The 18,041-nt window shown below is 36.0% G+C and overlaps 3 protein-coding genes across 22 annotated transcripts in view; 2 read left to right on the top strand and 1 right to left on the bottom strand.

Moving 5' to 3' along the window:
• LOC145788218 (uncharacterized) overlaps positions 1-18,041 on the top strand; it is a 624,890-nt gene that overhangs the window by 105,466 nt on the left and 501,383 nt on the right. For 14 of the 15 annotated variants that reach the window (XM_082599934.1, XM_082599914.1, XM_082599919.1 and 11 more), the window contains 2 exons: positions 185-355; positions 534-623. In XM_082599934.1, coding sequence (XP_082456060.1) covers positions 185-355; positions 534-623 — 261 coding nt within the window. Of the gene's footprint in view, positions 1-184; positions 356-533; positions 624-1,891; positions 1,985-18,041 lie in introns of all 15 variants that reach the window. The other variant, XM_082599915.1, reaches the window with a different exon arrangement.
• Positions 4,583-18,041, top strand: part of LOC145788227 (uncharacterized) — a 28,530-nt gene continuing 15,071 nt past the window's right edge. Inside the window, exon 1 of the mRNA XM_082599987.1 lies at positions 4,583-4,661. Coding sequence (XP_082456113.1) covers positions 4,601-4,661 — 61 coding nt within the window. The 5' untranslated portion in view covers positions 4,583-4,600. The remainder of the gene's footprint in view (positions 4,662-18,041) is intronic.
• LOC145788220 (uncharacterized) overlaps positions 5,405-18,041 on the bottom strand; it is a 46,229-nt gene continuing 33,592 nt past the window's right edge. For all 6 annotated transcript variants that reach the window (XM_082599940.1, XM_082599937.1, XM_082599938.1 and 3 more), the window contains 2 exons: positions 6,892-7,062; positions 5,405-6,287 (listed from right to left, as the gene is read on the bottom strand). In XM_082599940.1, coding sequence (XP_082456066.1) covers positions 6,186-6,287; positions 6,892-7,062 — 273 coding nt within the window. In that variant the 3' untranslated portion in view covers positions 5,405-6,185. The remainder of the gene's footprint in view (positions 6,288-6,891; positions 7,063-18,041) is intronic.

Here is an 18,041-nt window from a genome sequence, read left to right on the forward strand (position 1 = left end):
CTTTTGTTAAGTGAACAAAGGGTCTATTATCACGAAAATATAATTTTTACAATCATGCCAATCACTAAATAATTGATTTGTATTTGTCGTTAATCTTTGTTACGTATTGTTACAACCACACCAAAAGCTTCCCTAAGCAACTACAGTATATTAAAAAAACATATAACAGTATATCAATTTTTAGATCTCCCTCAAGATTCCCTTCTTCAAGACTTTCAACAACTGACTACACCGCCCAAAGCTTCAAATCGACCTCAATCATCATCTCAGAAAGCTTCATCATCAGCTCCACAAGACTCAAAACATCAACCGTTGAAGCGCAGATTTACATCTTTCATGAAAAAAATATTTCGAAGTAAAAAATAAATTAAATAATTTAGTTAAATTAATTATTTAACTAATTAATAGTTAAGATAATAGTTAAGTTAAGGTAAATTATTTTTTGAAGTTTTTTATTTCACCTAACAAGAGAAGTCTTTTAACTTCATCGTATTTTAATTTATATTAAAGTTAATCATATTAACATTTTACAGACAACCCAACCCCCAAAACAACCCAACAACCTCTAAGTGCATCTACCTCATCACAAACGCCATCATCTTCCCACCAACCAAGCTCTTCTGGTAATATTATCGTATAACAAATAAATGTCTCAACAAACATATTGTTGACATAATGTCAGGCTTGGTGGCCGTGTTTAAATGTACTCTAATTTACATGTAAGCTTTAAGTCTACATCATATGCACGCCTTAAACAGTTTTGCAACTTTTTTCTGTTATTGATTTTGTTCCCATATATTATTCCAATAAATTAAATCTTGATAATATAAAAATATTAAATTGTTAAAAATTTTTTGTACAAGTTTAAGTTTAAAATTGAAGTTACTTTTTAGTTGACTTTTTCTTTCCGACCACAGAAAGGCTGGAATAATTTATTCACTAAGTTTTTTTAATGTTATGTCGTCTCACAGTCAAATTCCAAAAGTCTGAAATGTCCAAGCATTTCCAAAGTTGGCTATGCAAGACACATTTTAGCTCATACTTCTATAAACACTGAAATGCAGTAGGTCATTTAAATGTTAAGTAGTTGAATAGGTAATGGGTTTACTTTGAAATATTACATTATTGTCTTAGTTTTTGAGGAAGCGCATCAAACATGCTGTCAATTCAACATCATCATCATAATCCATCGTCGGTTTGTTCCCCACTAGTGGGGGTGGCCGATTGTTTCCGTGCAGCAATTGTTTTAATCCCTTTTCTCCATTTCACCCTGTCCCTTGCATCTTCCTCCTTCAGTCCGACTTTTTTAAATTCATCCTTCACTTGTTGTTTCCACGTTCTTCTTGGACGACCGCGTTTCCTCTTCCCATCCACCTTTAGATCTAGTGCCTTTCTAAGAAAACTTCCTTCCTCCCTCCTTATCATATGTCCATACCATCTTACTCCATTTGCCCTTGCCATTTGGTCTATGGTCTCTCTCATCTCTAGCATATCCAACAATTCTTCAGTCCTTTTTTCTCTTCTCGTTTTCACCCCACACGTTGCTCTCACCATTGACCTTTCCGTTCTTCTCAGGTTAATAATTAATAAGTTAATAGTCAATTAGGTTAATAAACACGAGGTTGAACGAACAAAACGATTGAAAAACATTTCCTTAAAGGAATTTGTGCTAGCTAATCTGCTACAAGTAAAATCACTTTTAGTAACCACTGGGCTAGACGATCATCCGCATGTGCCCACAATCTTTATTTCCCAACAGGCCACGCAGCAGCTTCAGAGCACTGTTTTTCATAGTGGAGGATGATTTGTAGCCTATATGATCACTAACATTGCATCAAGAGCAAGAAATTTATTCATTCTGTTTTTTCAACACCGTGTATCATTTTTGCAGATCAATCGACCACTGCATTGAACCAACGTCCTTCAGTAGAATCTACGTCAGCAATGACGCAACCATCAACTTCGTCTTCACAAATTGCTTCAAGTAGGAATGTCGACTAGATAATGGTCAATGTGTGCATAAAATTTTAATCATTGCAAGTTCCGTTCCTGGTAAAGTTTATACTCATAGGCAAAACACGTGTCCATCGCTATCAATTCTTGCTACACTCGACTGCAGAGAAATACATGTTTTTGGGAAAAGTCTTGATGGCTAGACAAGTGTGGAGGCTACCAGGGGCGCCGAAACGATTTTTGACTGGGGGGGAGGGGGGCAGGATTATGAAAAAAGGGCCCTTTTGTTAAGCTTTAAGAAGATATAGCGATAATGCTGGGCAGTTCGTTAATCGTTTCCCCCTATTAGCCATATAAATCGAAACGTGAGACAGATGAAGATAAATGAATGAAATAGCTTGAACAAGAAGAAACGAAAGATACTGTAAATCTCACGTTCATAGTGTCACAATCTACTGGAAAGTATAAAAAGTGTTCGCGGGATAATTTGTATACTGTACTGTATATGGAAAAAATATCAAACCAATCCAAAGTAGGCCTGCATTTTACGCGCGTCGGTTGCTCGAATGAACTCATTTGCAACAGCTTCTAAGTCAATGGTGTCCATCACCTGTTTGTGAATAGTCGCAAACATTCGGTTGTTTAAACTGTTGTCTGTCATTATGGTACGAAGCCACATTTTTACTCGCCTCATGGCGTTAAAACTGCGTTCAGCATTCATCTTTCCTAACTTGACGCTATATCATAACGGCTTAGGCTACTTACTCTTTCCTACTAAACAATTCTAACTTCTAGGTTCTCACACTCTTTGCTATGCTAAGACATTTATAGGCTACCATTCCTTAACTTTCCTACAATTCTGTATCACTCAAATATTTTTTCTAACTAAAATCAAGACCACGAGGAACATTTTCTTTTCTGACAAGTCAGCCATCAACAATACCGGGCCATCCGGCCCAACATTTGATCCTCTGCAATGCAAAACGGTCGTTAGTGGTGCATCGAATCATTGGCGGTTGATTTTCACAGCTGGTGGTAACATCAAACATAGTTGTAACAAAACTATCTTTGAAGAAACATAGTCTAGGAGTGGTAGAATTTCAATAAATTATGTTTGTGACCTACACAATAGCTCATTATCGAGTAATGATACAAGAACTACATACCGGTATACAAACAACAATACGGTAGCACGAAAGGGCATCATGTAGCCTACCTGTACTGTGATATAGCATTATGTGTGTGAATATTATTTTAAGGCAAAATGAAAGATTGTAATTAAGCTAAAAGCGAATAGCAGAAATTGCTATATTGAAAAATGTTTAGTAGCTCACATGACCTTAAAATTGCACCATTGCCCCCCATGGCACCAGAGAAATTTTGAGGGCAGGGGGGCGATTGCCCCCCTGCTTTCAGCGCCCCTGGAGGCTACACCGGTATGGTTAGCGAAACACAATGCTAGCTGTTCTATAGTGAGTAGTCAGGTAGTGCTGACGCCAGGAAGATCGCTACAAATCATCGATTGTAAAGCGGTTTGCGACAGTGACAAAGAACAACAAACCAAACTTAATTATTTGAAGTCGAACTAATAAATCAAACATCGTTATTACACTCAGCGTCAAACATAGATTGCAAAGATAATATATTCAAATCATCTCAAAGGCCGCATGATATAATTTCATTGAGTGATTGTGGAATCTTTATCCGCGAACTGAAAAAGCTTCTTTGAGAGCTTAATCCTGGCAGTTTCGCATACTACTAGAGGCTTTTAAACCACTGACCCATGCCCGGTCGCAATAGTCGCAGTTTCGCATACTACTAACGAGCTTTCTGTCTCATTGATTCTAGTCACTCTAAAAGTAAGATTTTCCAAAAGTGTTTTGAGAGATTGGTTGATTCAGATTGCGAAATAACTATTTGCCAATGAAATTCTGCAATGATAATAAAATATAAGCTTTCCCTAACCCTACTTTTTTTGAAAAGCTCTTGTGCACCGCAAAAACTAATTTAAAGAAAAAAAAAAGTTCGACTTCGACAGGCGTCGAAGCCTCGTTCTCACGAACACTAGGCAGAGAATGAAAACACTGAACCAAACGTGCCAACGAGAAAATGTTGCATTCACACGGTTTTAATACAAACTTTTACCAAAATATGTAAATAAGACAGAAAGTACGTGGGAAAAAAATTTCGCTGCCCGGTCACCAAGTTTGACTTCATTAACTGTTTTGTCGAGTATTCCATCCACTTGGTGCCGCTGAATAAAGAGCTGTTCTTGATATGCGTTGCTTAAGCGCACACCCCGAGAGTCGAACCAGCTATGTTTGATCTTGCGGTTTTTTCGTACACATATTGGACACTTAACCAATTGAGCTATCGAGCTGACAGTTTTGCAGCCGCATGTCATACAAACCTGTTCTGTATTGTTGAGACTAATTAGAACAAATCATAAAATGCGGAATATTCACCAGTAAAGCATCTCGAAATTTACTGAAGCAAACTTCTATGAAGATGCACTTGCAATTTGGTAACATTTGATAATTTAGTTAAGAGTTAAAATAAATGCATATACTGTAGTCCTGCCACCTTATCAAAGTGACGTTTACAAATCATAATTTTAATGACAAGTTTTTCTATTTTAGACGAAAAAATGCAGAAAAGGCAACTATTTCTTGAGGAATTGCTGAAAGAAACCCGGAAAGTTGTTGCAGGTAAGTAAAAGTAGGCTAAAACTAGTCTAAAACTTCAATACAATAAACATCAAAAAGATATAAATTTAAAAACATGTAAGTACAGTAGCGACAAGTTTCCAAAATTTTTTACTTTGAAGGTTTTTACTCAAATAAAAACAACATTGTGAAGTCATAAAACAAAGATTCGTCATGGTGAAAAGTCACAACAACCCGTCTCAGTGCGACCGTATGAATTTAGAAAAATAATAATTAATTAAATATTGTTAAATGCATTTGTACTATTTTTTTGCATAAAGTTTGATAAATGCAGGTTGAAATTCAAAAATTGTACAAAATTCACTAATGAAACACAGTTTGACGATTTAAATGCATTTATTACTTCACTGAAAGGTGGCCGAAGAGGTAATAAAAAGTTAAAACATGTACTCAAAAGCATATAAAAAAGAAGACTCATAATTGTAACAGTTTCTGAGAAAAGTTAAAGCTACAAAAGCAAGCCAATTTTGATACTACGTGTTTTTCTACAAATGATCCAAAAGGTCTGGTAGCACTGCTTTTAAAAAATTAGATAGGCTACGAGTTTAATTTTAATGACAATTTCATAATAACAAAAAATCTTTAGTAAATATTGAAGTTGTATTTCAAAACAATTAATTAAATTTCCGTTCTGAACAGGCTACTTGTTTAAATGATTTCAATTTCCACTTGTATGCCTACTAAGGCGATGTGATAATCAAAAATCGAATTATCACACAGCTATGTAGAGTATTTCTGTAAAATTTCACGCAAAAATATTCAGTAACCTTAAAAATGTAGTCATTTTTGTCCTTGTCATTTGTTGCCAGCACAGAGTTGCCGGGTACAAATTTTTTGAAGAAAAAAACTTATTGTTTTCGCCGATTTACATTTGTTTTTTGACAGACATACTAACTGCAACTCAACCAATGGTAGCTTACACATCAACCAACCAACTTTATATGTGCTTGTAAAACGTGCACAAACGAATGAAGAATAAAGACAATGAACAAGAAACAGTGGTGAATATCAAAACATTATACTGCAGGCTGATTGCAGCCAATGAAAGAAAGTCATATTTCGTGTCTGCTTTCCGCAAGACCTTACGCCAGGCAATTCCCTCCCGAATAAAACCATCCCGTCGTCGATGGCCAGCAACACTTCCACATGCGTTAGTGACTTCCCGAATGAGGCGCTCCACAGCCTGAGTATGTGCAGGAAAATGAGGGCATTCGAACTTTGTGTTTATCAAACCCTTTAGTTCATCCATGGTCAAGTGTGAAGTAAGGATAGACTCAGTAAGCGTGGCATAATCAATTAAAGAGCACAGTGAGTTGGCGTCAAAATTTAATTTTGGTGGGGTAAAAGTGCGGACATGAAACATCACCAGAGTTACTGCATTTGCGAATATTTTATAACATGTTTACAGCAAAAGATCGCAGAGCAGGATAATCACTGGATACCAGGGCATTGTCACATTCAGATGTACCAGGTGCAGCTGGTTCGAAGGGAGAGTCATTTTCTTCATCAAATTGCTGCAGAAAACTGCTGTCTTTTCCAGTTCTCTTCCTCTATCACTTGTGACTTCTTTGCTGCAGCGAAGTCATCTACTCGCTGTTGTTTGAGGCTCTTGAAAAACAAGTTTTTTGTGTGAATGAGAAATGTAAAGAACACAAAATAATCCATGGATGTAAATCAGTTCAGTTTGTTTTTATTTCTGACTGTCACAACGAAAAACAATATATGCCAAACATAACAAATAATACTCTTTCGGACAAATGGCAGCAAAAATCAGTGATAGTCAAGAAAAATCTTCTCGACATAGCACGACTAGCTTTAGTGAAAGCACAAGCCTGCCTTTACAGACATAGAAATCAGAACATCTGAATCACTTTTCCGCGAGGAAATGCTTTAGGAAAAGGAAAAATCCTTAAACCACCCACTATCTAGAGTTGGTTGCACTACATCTGCAATGGTGAAGTGGGGTTGTATAATTGGCAGTAACCCCATTCTCCTTCTTATATGGCTCCAATCAATAAATGTTGTTAGAAGAGCCACGTCAATGACAACAACTGACCAACCCCAGTACACAACATGGGACATGGCTCTGCATGACCAATGACCATGTTATCAAAGAATATACTCATACAAGCCTGTGATCGAACAAAAGTTTGGTACATGTCATAGAAAATTACTAGACAAAAAAAATTTGAAAAGATATGTAAGAACTCACCTTTTTGCAAACTCTCTTTTGAAGCGTTTTCATTGTTCTTTTGTCAAGAGGCCCAATTTGGTATAACGGTGCTTCTACTCCACGATAACGTTGGGAGAGTAAAAACTTTCTTTCTGTTTTAAGAATGCGATCTTCATTTGAAAAGAGAATAGTTAGCTTTTTTCCAGCTTCCTGAAAAAACAATTCCTTATGAGTGCTCTATCTCTGTGAACGTGCAATTAATTATTTCAACACATTAAGGTTTTGAAAAGTGTCTGCTAGTTGATTATTTTAGCCTACGTGTACTGTTCATTCATGCAAGCTATATGTTAGTATTTTTAACAACTACCCTTCATCCATATGGAAATATACGAGTTGGTCTATGTTTTATGCCACAACCTTAATCAACATGTGTCAGAGAAAAAGTTACGGTAGTAAAGTACTTGAGTATCACCTTCATCAAAGCACAGAATGCAAGAACATATTGTAGTTTTGGTAATTCAATTCAATTTATTTTTCTTTGTCAGAATGCAAAAGAAATGATATTGTGAAAAAGAAATACAGTAACAAAACCAACAAAAGGAAAACGTGGCAAAACCTTAATGGTTTCAGACGTGCATGAAAGGATTTATTATTTCGGTATAAGCATCGACAAAATAGGCACGGCCACCAAACCTGATACTTTAAAACAAGTAGATGAATTAGTTAAGAATCAGCAGTGGGAAGCTCCTTGGAGTGTCCAATGACAGAAGAGCTTTCCATGCTTCTTATTCGCTTTTTAAAATTTTTAGGTATGATTTAACAGTTAACAATGCTACCCACAACAAGGTCAGCTTTATGAATTAAAGATAATAGGCTATGTGAAGAGATTAATGTAATTTTTTGAAAAAAAGGTAATCTATATAGCCTTACAGTAGACAGAACTAAGAATTCAAGAGCTGAAAACTTAGTTGTCTGAGCCTTCCGTAATACTATGAACTTTAATAGTGTCATTCTCAAAGCTACATATCGAAAATGCAGAAATGTCAGAACCACAAATAGCAACTTGACCTGAATAAGCAGTAGACCTCCCCAATCCCCGGACTTTCTTCTGTTTTCTTCTCTATTGTGACTTTTCTGCATGGGTTTTCAATGTTGATTTCAAAAATATGCATAAAAAAAATTTTTTGATCAACTTCTTGGAAGTTATTCGCTGTTACTTAGCAACAAATTTTCATAAAAACTACAAAATTCCCCTTTAAATCCCCTTTACTTTTAACCTAGTATGTTGATATCTAGATTATCTGAAAGCACTTCTTCAGCTGAAGAATTAAAAAAAAAAATTATTAAAATTGGACAATCGGTACCAGAGTTATGACCGTTTAAGTACCCAGATTATGCAGTCACGCGTGACTGATTTTTGTTAATATATTGCCAAATGATACTAGAAAAATGGTGAAAGTTGCTGTCAAGGGGATTTTGGGGGTAAGGAGTTCAAAAAATATATTAAAAAGTGTCTCAGAACAACAGAAGAAAAGTTATTAAAAAATTGATACAAACAGTCATGCATGAATGATTTTGTCGCAGTCGTTTCATTCCTACAATGAGATGTATTCCTTAGGCACCACAAACGTTAAATGCCTGGAGTCATATACAATATAACGTGGAACCGATCATCTCAATGTAGCTTACATCTGGGTAGTGGGTACCCATTGCACTTGATGTTAAAATACATGCTTCATTGCTCGGAAAGAGCTCTGATTAAGTGCAAGATGGTCACGGTCCGCCACAATTTCAATAACATCTCTCACCCAGCATAATGTAGTCTATGTATCTAAATCATGTGAAAAAAAATGGATTAAGTCAGCTGAACTTAACGTTATCCTTCTGTGATGCATTTCAGGTTTCACTATTGATCAGTTAGGATTTTCTACTTGTATCTTGTATGTATAACGTATTGTATACACTTCTGTCTAATATTCCGTGTGTATTCATTTATCCATCATGGAGCTGAGGAAGAGTAAAATGAACAATGGTGGTTTGCTTGGTAATTTGCAGCCTTTAAAACATTTTAAGGAAGGACAATTTGGACCAACTACTGGAGATGTTCTTCAGAAATACATATATCATCTTCAATTAAATCCTCGTAACCACCAGAGTGGGAAGCTTGCAGCTTGTGATACAGCAGTATGTCTAGCAAAAGTATGGCAACCTGCTTGCATTCCACTGATGACAAAACAAAATATCCAAAACAAAATTATTCGTTTGGTTGATGAATACAATAAATACAAACATGCCAAAAAGGAATCTGCTGCCTCAATAAAATTTCAAGAAAAACTGATAACACGATGAACTTGAATCTGCTGCTACCATAAAAGACCAATTTATCTTCCCTGAACATCTGGTAGTCCATTTCGATCGGAAGCGAAGAAAACAAAGCGGACAAATGCAGGAGTTTTTAGCTGTCTGTGTCACAGAAGTATGGCATAAATAAGGAGAAAATGCTAGGGGACATTCTAATTTCAGAAGACATTGGAAAACATATAGCACAAAGCGTTTGATTGCTCTTGCAAGAGTAGAAGATCGAAGAGAGTGTTGTTGGTCTCTTATTTGATACAACAAGTGCAAATACCGGCAGTGAAAATGGTGCTAATATCTACTGTATTTGGAGATCTTTATGGAAAATCACTGTTTTGGTTTGCGTGTCAGCAACACATCCTTGAACTCATCTTGTCAGGAGCAGTAAGGTGTAAATTGGGTGCAACTTCTGGTCCAAATGATCCATTCTTTTCAAAATTTAGAGATTGTTTTAATGGATTGAGTGAAAGTGACATGGAATCAATAGTTCAAAGTACTGCTGAGAAGATCAAAATTATTGCAAAATTGAAGAAACTGTATATCTTTTGCCTTATCTTCTGGTAGCAATGTTTTGTTTTTGTTAATAAAATTTTCGGCATTCTTAGCAGATATCATAAATCGTGTTGTCAGTGTTTCTCGAAATTTAATTAAGGCAGCTGATTCCTTTTTGGCATGTTTGTATTTCTTGTATTCATCAACCAAACGAATAATTTTGTTTTAGATATTTTGTTTTGTCATCAGTGGAATGCAAGCAGGCTGACATACTTTTGCTAGACATACTGCTGTATCCCAAGCTGCGAGCTTCCCACTCTGGTGGTTACGAGGATTTAATTGAAGATGATATATGTATTTCTGAAGAACATCTCCAGTAGTTGGTCCAAATTGTCCTTCCTTAAAATGTTTTAAAGGCTGCAAATTACCAAGCAACCACCATTGTTCATTTTACTCTTCCTCAGCTCCATGATGGATAAATGAATACATACGGAATATTAGACAGAAGTGTATACAATACGTTATACATACAAGATACAAGTAGAAAATGCTAACTGATCAATAGTGAAACCTGAAATGCATCACAGAAGGATAACGTTAAGTTCAGCTGACTTAATCCATTTTTTTTCACATGATTTAGATACATAGACTACATTATGCTGGGTGAGAGATGTTATTGAAATTGTGGCGGACCGTGACCATCTTGCACTTGATCAGAGCTCTTTCCGAGCAATGAAGCGTGCATTTTAACCTCAAGTGCAATGGGTACCCAGATGTAAGCTACATTGAGATGATCGGTTCCACGTTATATTGTATATGACTCCAGGCATTTAACGTTTGTGGTGCCTAAGGAATACATCTCATTGTAGGAATGAAGCGACTGCGACAAAATCATTCATGCATAACAGTTTGTATCAATCTTTTAATAACTTTTCTTCTGTTGCTCTGAGACACTTTTTAATATATTTTTTGAACTCCTTACCCCCAAAAACCCCTTGACAGCAACTTTCACCATTTTTCTAGTATCATTTGGCAATAAATTAACAAAAATCGGTCATGCGTGACTGCATAATCTGGGTACTTAAACGGTCATAACTCTGGTACCGATTGTCCAATTTTAATAATTTTTTTTTTTAATTTTTCAGCTGAAGAAGTGCTTTCAGATAATCTAGATATCAACATACTAGGTTAAAAGTAAAGGGGTTTTAAAGGGGAATTTTGTAGTTTTTATGAAAATTTGTTGCTAAGCAACAGCGAATAACTTCCAAGAAGTTGATCGAAAAAAATTTTTATGCATATTTTTGAAATCAGCATTGAAAATCCATGCAGAAAAGTCACAATATAGAAGAAAACAGAAGAAAGTCCGGGGATTAGGGAGGTCTAATAAGCAGTTCTTATTCCAGAAGACCTGATAATTACAGACATTGCCTCCCACTTTACAAAATTTGGAAAACCTAGACTAACCTAAGTTTGAACCGAAGCCTGAATGATTATTTAACAACCAAGCATAAAATTATAGCAAACAGTTCGGCAGAACACAACCTCTCATCTGAATTCTGCAGCCTTATCAGCAATTCAGTGCTCTCATAAATGAAAACAAGAAAGTCCCCAAAGCTACGTCTAAAAATCCCTAGATTACATCAAAATTCCCTAAATCATTATTACATTCAGTTTCACGTTCTGAAACGAAAAACAAGAGGCGGTTTAAACAACAACACTAGCAAAAATCTTTCTACATGACTTCATTTTTAGTTGGATTTATAAGTCTCAAAGCAAAAAGCAGTACATATATATTTAAAATGTACAGTGATGCTTAACATTACAGGGATAGAGTGAATATTTACCAATGCTTATCACATGCTAAAATAACATAAACTGTGCACGACTAACAACTTATTCATCACAGCTAATTTGACTAGCAATTAGTTCATGCGCATGATGTGCTTCAGCATCTGTAGCTGAACTCTTCACAGCCATTGCCAACTTCAACAATTTAGCTTGATCACTTAAAACCAGTTTGTCAGCTGATAAGCCAGCTGACTCCGGGACCCGGGTGACAATACGAAAGATGACAATACGAAAGCAACTTCATTTCCCAGGAGTGACGCTTAACAGGTTAAACCCAGTTTGTCAGCTGACTCCATACCGGTACGTTAATTGTTGGGTGTGTAGTAAACCAACTAAACTTTCTCTCTTTAAACTGTTCCTGTAGTCAATTTTAATGTCCTTCAAGCTAATAAAACGTTGTTCTTTCTAAAATTTCATATCGTTGCGACCATCCTTGGTATCAGCATCATCAATGGAATGGACTTCCTCAAGGAAGTGTTCTAGCACCGTTACTGTATAACATATACACCAACGATCAGCCGATAGATCAACACACTAAGCGGTTTATATATGCCGATGATGTATGCATAACATCACAAGAAAAGACCTTTGTTGCTATAGAACAAAACCTCACAAAGTCGCTCGAGGAGTATCACACCTCCACCTAAAAAAAAGAGAAGCTACAAGGACCCTCAAAATCTCCTGGTTGGGAGCAGAGCTGGAACATTACCCTAACCCCGTCTACCTTGGAGTGACATTGGACCGTACTCTCAGCTACAAAAAGCACATTGAAAACACAAAGGCTAAGGTTGACAACAGAAATAATATCCTGAAGAAGCTTACCAACTCTGGGTGGGGTTGGACGTACTACGTCTGCAATGGTGGAGAGGGGCTACGACACGGGCCCTGTTGCATGTATCTGTGACACCGAGTCCCAAACAGCGGACCACCTTCTTGTTTGCCCTCGGCTTGCCACCCGGTGCAGTAGGTGGGACCTGTCAGTGTATAACTCCGTTGCGGAAGAATGTGTCAATCTGTGGTGTATCAACGAACTTTAGAAGACTTAAGGATGGAATTTCAGCAGTCATGTCAACAATATATACTATACAAAGAAATAAAATGTCATCTTTTAACAACGCAGTAATTTAAGATGGCATGGCTTGTTCTGTCTGTATTCACTGATATATGTCTTCAATTGATCTCACCTGGTCTTTTTCTAAAAATAATTTGCTCATTTTCTCTACATTTTCAGTATTATATCTTGTTTGTGTCTGGCACTGGCAGAAGTAGTTTTGGATCGTTTTGGTAGTGGCTCACTGGACATGTAAGTTGGACAGTTGGGAAATAATGTTAGCAATGCACCACTCCTTAGTTTTCTGTAAAAGTGACAATACAAAAGCTATGCATCTTTTTTAAGATTAGAGTTTCATGATAAACAACACATAGCGGTACGGTACTCTATGAGTCAAAACATTCAATGGAAGGTCTCAATTTCATAGCCTAATCAATAAGCCTAGGGCTGCATATCATTGGCAGGCCCAACATGATTAACACTACTTTTAACAGCCTACTAGGCCTATATGGAGAAAATAAGATATGAGGTAGCACAGCAACATAAATCTTAAAAGATAATTAACTAGAATTTATTTATTTGTTCGAATTTATTTGTGTTTTGAATAATTTTGTTTTGTTTTTTTCCTCTCTGTCGTCAACAAAACCAATAAACTGAACTGAACTAAGCTTTGGGTCTTGTGTACTTTAAGCCGTCCACGTTCAATGCGGACATCTTAAAGTACAAAAGACCATTAGCTTTTTTCTGAATATACAATCTGAGGCTCACTATCTTTTGAGATCTGAAGTTCCTTTCTTCTTAATTCGACTTGCATTAGAATCTTCCGATAAATTCACAAAGCAATCATCAGTAAAATGCAAAGAACACACCTTCGAACTTTTGCTTGAAACAAAATCTTTTCGAGAAAGTTTACAGACCCATTTTTTTAACAGTTCATGATTTTGAAAAGGAAAACTGTGCATTGACACACCTTTTGGTGTTTTATGCCTATCATAGCCACTTTTACAGCCATAAGCAGAGCAACGTCCCATAATTTGAAATTTGTACCAAGCTACACAACCTGCAACCATGCAACAATTCATCAGGAGTCTTTATTTGTAAATTGAATGACCAAATTAGTCTAACATGTAACTGCTGTGATAAGACAGCTGAATTGGAAACATCACTTTCTAACTGATTTCAAAACTGCATTCTTTAGTTTTGCGGAAATTACAAAATACCATAGCCAACTGCTTACTACTATTATGTAGCCTAGGCTATTTCCAAAACTTGACTTCTTGCAAACTTGCATGCCTTACTGCTGTGCTGTTATCAATGTCACTCAATGCAAGCCTTCTTGTATTCACTGTCAACAATCAAAAACGTGGTACTTCTTGATAATGTTTTATGCTTTGTAAAGTTGTACATAAGCTACTTTTGTACCGAGCAGTACCATAGGTTCCATTCTCACAAAGCTTTCCCATAGCTACTGCTGTGCTAACATCACAGTCACGCACACAAAACATTAAAAAAGGTAGCCTACCTTTCTACAAAGCACACAATTTCCTTCAAAGTTTAAAACTGAACTATAGGGTCAAGCGGGGTCAAATGGGACGCGGGGGCAAACGGGCCATTCTGTTACTCTGTTTACTTATCACTAGGGTGTCCCAAAAAAACCTTACTTTCACCGATCTTGCTGTTGGCTGGCAAAGAGTTGTGTTTGGGGTCAAAACTAATGCTAATATAAAACATTTTAAATTTCATTGTTGTTTGACGCCTATTTTCTTTGCGTTTCCATGGAAACAACCCAAATTTAAAAAAATGGCGTAACTTGAAAACCACTATAGTTAGAAAGCTCTAATAAACACCAAAAGTTCCAGAACACCAATATTCCTATGAGTGTTTAATACATTTTATGGGTCTAGGTAATGTAGTTTTGTAGATATTTCCTAAAATAGCGTTTTTGTAAAAAATCTAGTTAATTTACTCTAAATATTATTTTATACAAATTTTTGCTATTGCTGGCTAAAGTGGCAATGTAACAATCACACAATAGTCTGACAATGTAAACAAAAAATTAAAGTACTTGACTAAAACCTTAAATTACCAGTATATTTATAGTATATATATATAATCAGTTAACATGCAGTAAGCAATACTATTTTACTTCCTTTGACAATGCTCAAGACAAAAGGTGTACCAGAGGTCCGGTACCTGTGTAGCCGTAATGCGATATGCAATGTTTTACGCATCATATCAATGGAAATCAATGTTGCTTGATTTGTAGTTTTTACAAGTACAGTTTCATTCCTTTTTTAGTAACTCTTTCTGATGATGTAGCAACTGCTGTGGCTTGTTTTTCTCTCAATCCTTTGATAATCTTTAAAAAAAATTGTTTTGCTGTAGAATTTTGGGTGAGTTTGTCATAAAATTCAGTAAGAAGACCCAATGCTCGTTCAGATGCATTGACAATTGGGATTGCTTTGATTATATTTTTTACCTTTAAGTATCAGTAGATTTTTGTGCCAAAACTTGGGATTAGCTGTGAAAAAACTTTTATCTAATTTGAGCAAATTGAACTAAGTCCATGAGTCTTATTCCTATAAGGTTGTGGAGTTGAGTTTGTTGTTGAAGAACTGGCATTTGCTGGATTCTGGTTTTTGAAAGTTTACTTGATTTAAATGCTCCATCATAATTTAAAAGTTCTCTACCCATTTTCTGTTTTTGAGTGAAGGAAGCATGATAGCTGAATAGTGCAAAAATAACTAGGTGCTCAGAAAGGTACCACAAATGTTTATAAAACTTTGTCAAATATGCTGAAAGTTATTTCAATAAAAAGTGGAGGTATAGTTGCAGAATATTTTTGAATCTCTTTCATATCATTGCTCAACTGGCAATGTAGTTTTAAATCATTGATTGGAGAATCAAGAGAATTGGATGCAGTAAACCAGGGCTCTATAAGTGTATATGATATAATACTAGAAAAACTGCCAGACATGAGATTTCATTCAATGTTGCTTCAGATACCAGATTTAACTTCAGCAATTGTGATTTGAATAAAGATATTTTCAATGAATATATTATTCTACTCATCCAACAAGCATGATGTGATGCTCCTGAACAAACTCAACTCCACAACTTTATAGGAAAAGATTCATGGACTTAGTTCAATTTGCTCAAATTAGATAAAAGTTTTTTCACAGCTAATCCCAAGTTTTGGCACAAAAATCTACTGATACTTAAAGGTAAAAAATATAATCAAAGCAATCCCAATTGTCAATGCATCTGAACGAGCATTGGGTCTTCTTACTGAATTTTATGACAAACTCACCCAAAATTCTACAGCAAAACAAATTTTTTTAAAGATTATCAAAGGATTGAGAGAAAAACAAGCCACAGCAGTTGCTACATCATCAGAAAGAGTTACTAAAAAAGGAATGAAACTGTACTTGTAAAAACTACAAATCAAGCAACATTGATTTCCATTGATATGATGCGTAAAACATTGCCTATCGCATTACGGCTACACAGGTACCGGACCACTGGTACACCTTTTGTCTTGAGCATTGTCAAAGGAAGTAAAATAGTATTGCTTACTGCATGTTAACTGATTACACTGGTCTACAAATTTCAACTTTTTTTTTCAGGTTTGGGTTTTGACAACTGCTTTTGGCTAACTTTGGGGCGCTGAATCCGAAAATGAACTCAGATTTTCTCTATCACATCAAGTTTTCTTTCTATCGTTGCCATTATTAATGAAATTGACCAATTTTTACCCTTTTTAGTGCAGTAAAATGTCAAATATAATTATTTTCTGACAGCTATAAACTTTCAAACATAGAGATATTTTTACACTAAATTCATAAATTGGTTCAGATTTCCTTTAAAATAAAAAAAGTTCCTGTTATGATAATAATCGTAATAGGACATAGTGGAGATCGGTAGCGTTGAGTTTTTCCATGCTGGCTTGAACTCCCTGTCTTGGCTTCTCAGGCGTTATCTGTGGGTCAGCTGCTATCTCTGTGCAGCAGGGTTACCAGATGTAAATTTGGCAAGGAGCCAACTGCACGTTCAAAAAGGGCCAAAAAAGAGCCAACTTTTTAAACAAGGGGCCCAATTTCGTTTATTGCAACAATATAGAAGGGCTTCTTCTAGAAATGGGATTATCACAGTATGATGCAGACGAATGGAGACTTTTCATTGATAGCTCCAAACGAAGTTTGAAGTGTGTTCTACTTCACAATGGTAACGTGTACGGTTCTATTCCGATAGGACATTCGGTGACAATGAAAGAAGAGTATCAGGACATCAAAACCTTTCTTGAAAAGTTAAAGTACCATGAGCATGGTTGGCTCATCTGTGTAGATTTAAAAATGGTGAACTTTTTGCTGGGGCAACAAAGTGGCTACACCAAATACCCATATTTCCTATGCTACTGGGACAGCAGGGCCAAGGATCAGCACTGGAACAAAGAAGAGTGGCCTCCAAGGCTCACCTTGACACCTGGAAACAAAAATATCATACGTGATCAGTTAGTTGATATCAAAAAGATCCTCTTGCCTCCTCTTCACATCAAATTTGGTCTCATGAAACAATATGTAAAAGCTTTGGATCATGAAGGAGAGTGTTTTAAGTATATATGTTATGCTTTTCCTGGTCTCAGTGAAGAGAAAAAAAGAGCTGGGATTTTCAATGGACCACAAATCAGGCAATTGTTAAAGGATGAAAATTTTGTAAAATCAATGTTGCCATTCGAGGCTAGAGCTTGGAATGCTTTCGGTGCTGTTGTGAGAAATTTTTTGGGAAACAGAAAAGCAGAAAATTATAAAGATCTTTTAAGGGAGCTACTGCTTAGTTTTGAAGATTTGAGATGCAGGATGAGCATCAAAGTTCACTATTTGAAAAGCCATGCGGATGAGTTTCCAGAAAACCTTGAGAAAGTTAGTGAAGAACAGGGTGAACGTTTCCACCAGGATATTAAAATTATGCAGGAACGTTATCAAGGTCGGTGGGATTGTCATGATGGCCGACTATTGTTGTAGTTTTAAAAGAGAAATTCCAGATGCTGCTCATAAAAGAAAGTCCCTCAAAAGAGCCTTTTTAAGCTTATAAGTGAAGAGTTCATATTTATGAAAGCTCTTTTTTTGACTGTTTCTGAACTCGCCCTGCCCAAGTCCCTTTGAGTCAATCTTTATTTTGGCACTTTGCTATTTCTGTGTGTGTCTTCAGAATTTCTGCACTCCATTGGAATGTCTATGTGCATATTGTGTGAACTGTAGGCTATAATTCAGAAAATACCTTGTCACTGTCCTATCGACATGTTCGTCAGCATAATGTAGCGTTTGATGTTACTATGGTTGCTCTTTTGCATGCCTATTTTTTATTCCAAGGCATGAAATTTTAAATAAAGACAACGCAAATTTGTGTGAATATAATATAGAATGCTTGTTTGTTCATTAAAGCT

The sequence above is a fragment of the Aplidium turbinatum genome, chromosome 2 (assembly GCF_918807975.1).
Source record: "Aplidium turbinatum chromosome 2, kaAplTurb1.1, whole genome shotgun sequence".
In the NCBI taxonomy this organism is placed as follows: domain Eukaryota; kingdom Metazoa; phylum Chordata; class Ascidiacea; order Aplousobranchia; family Polyclinidae; genus Aplidium; species Aplidium turbinatum.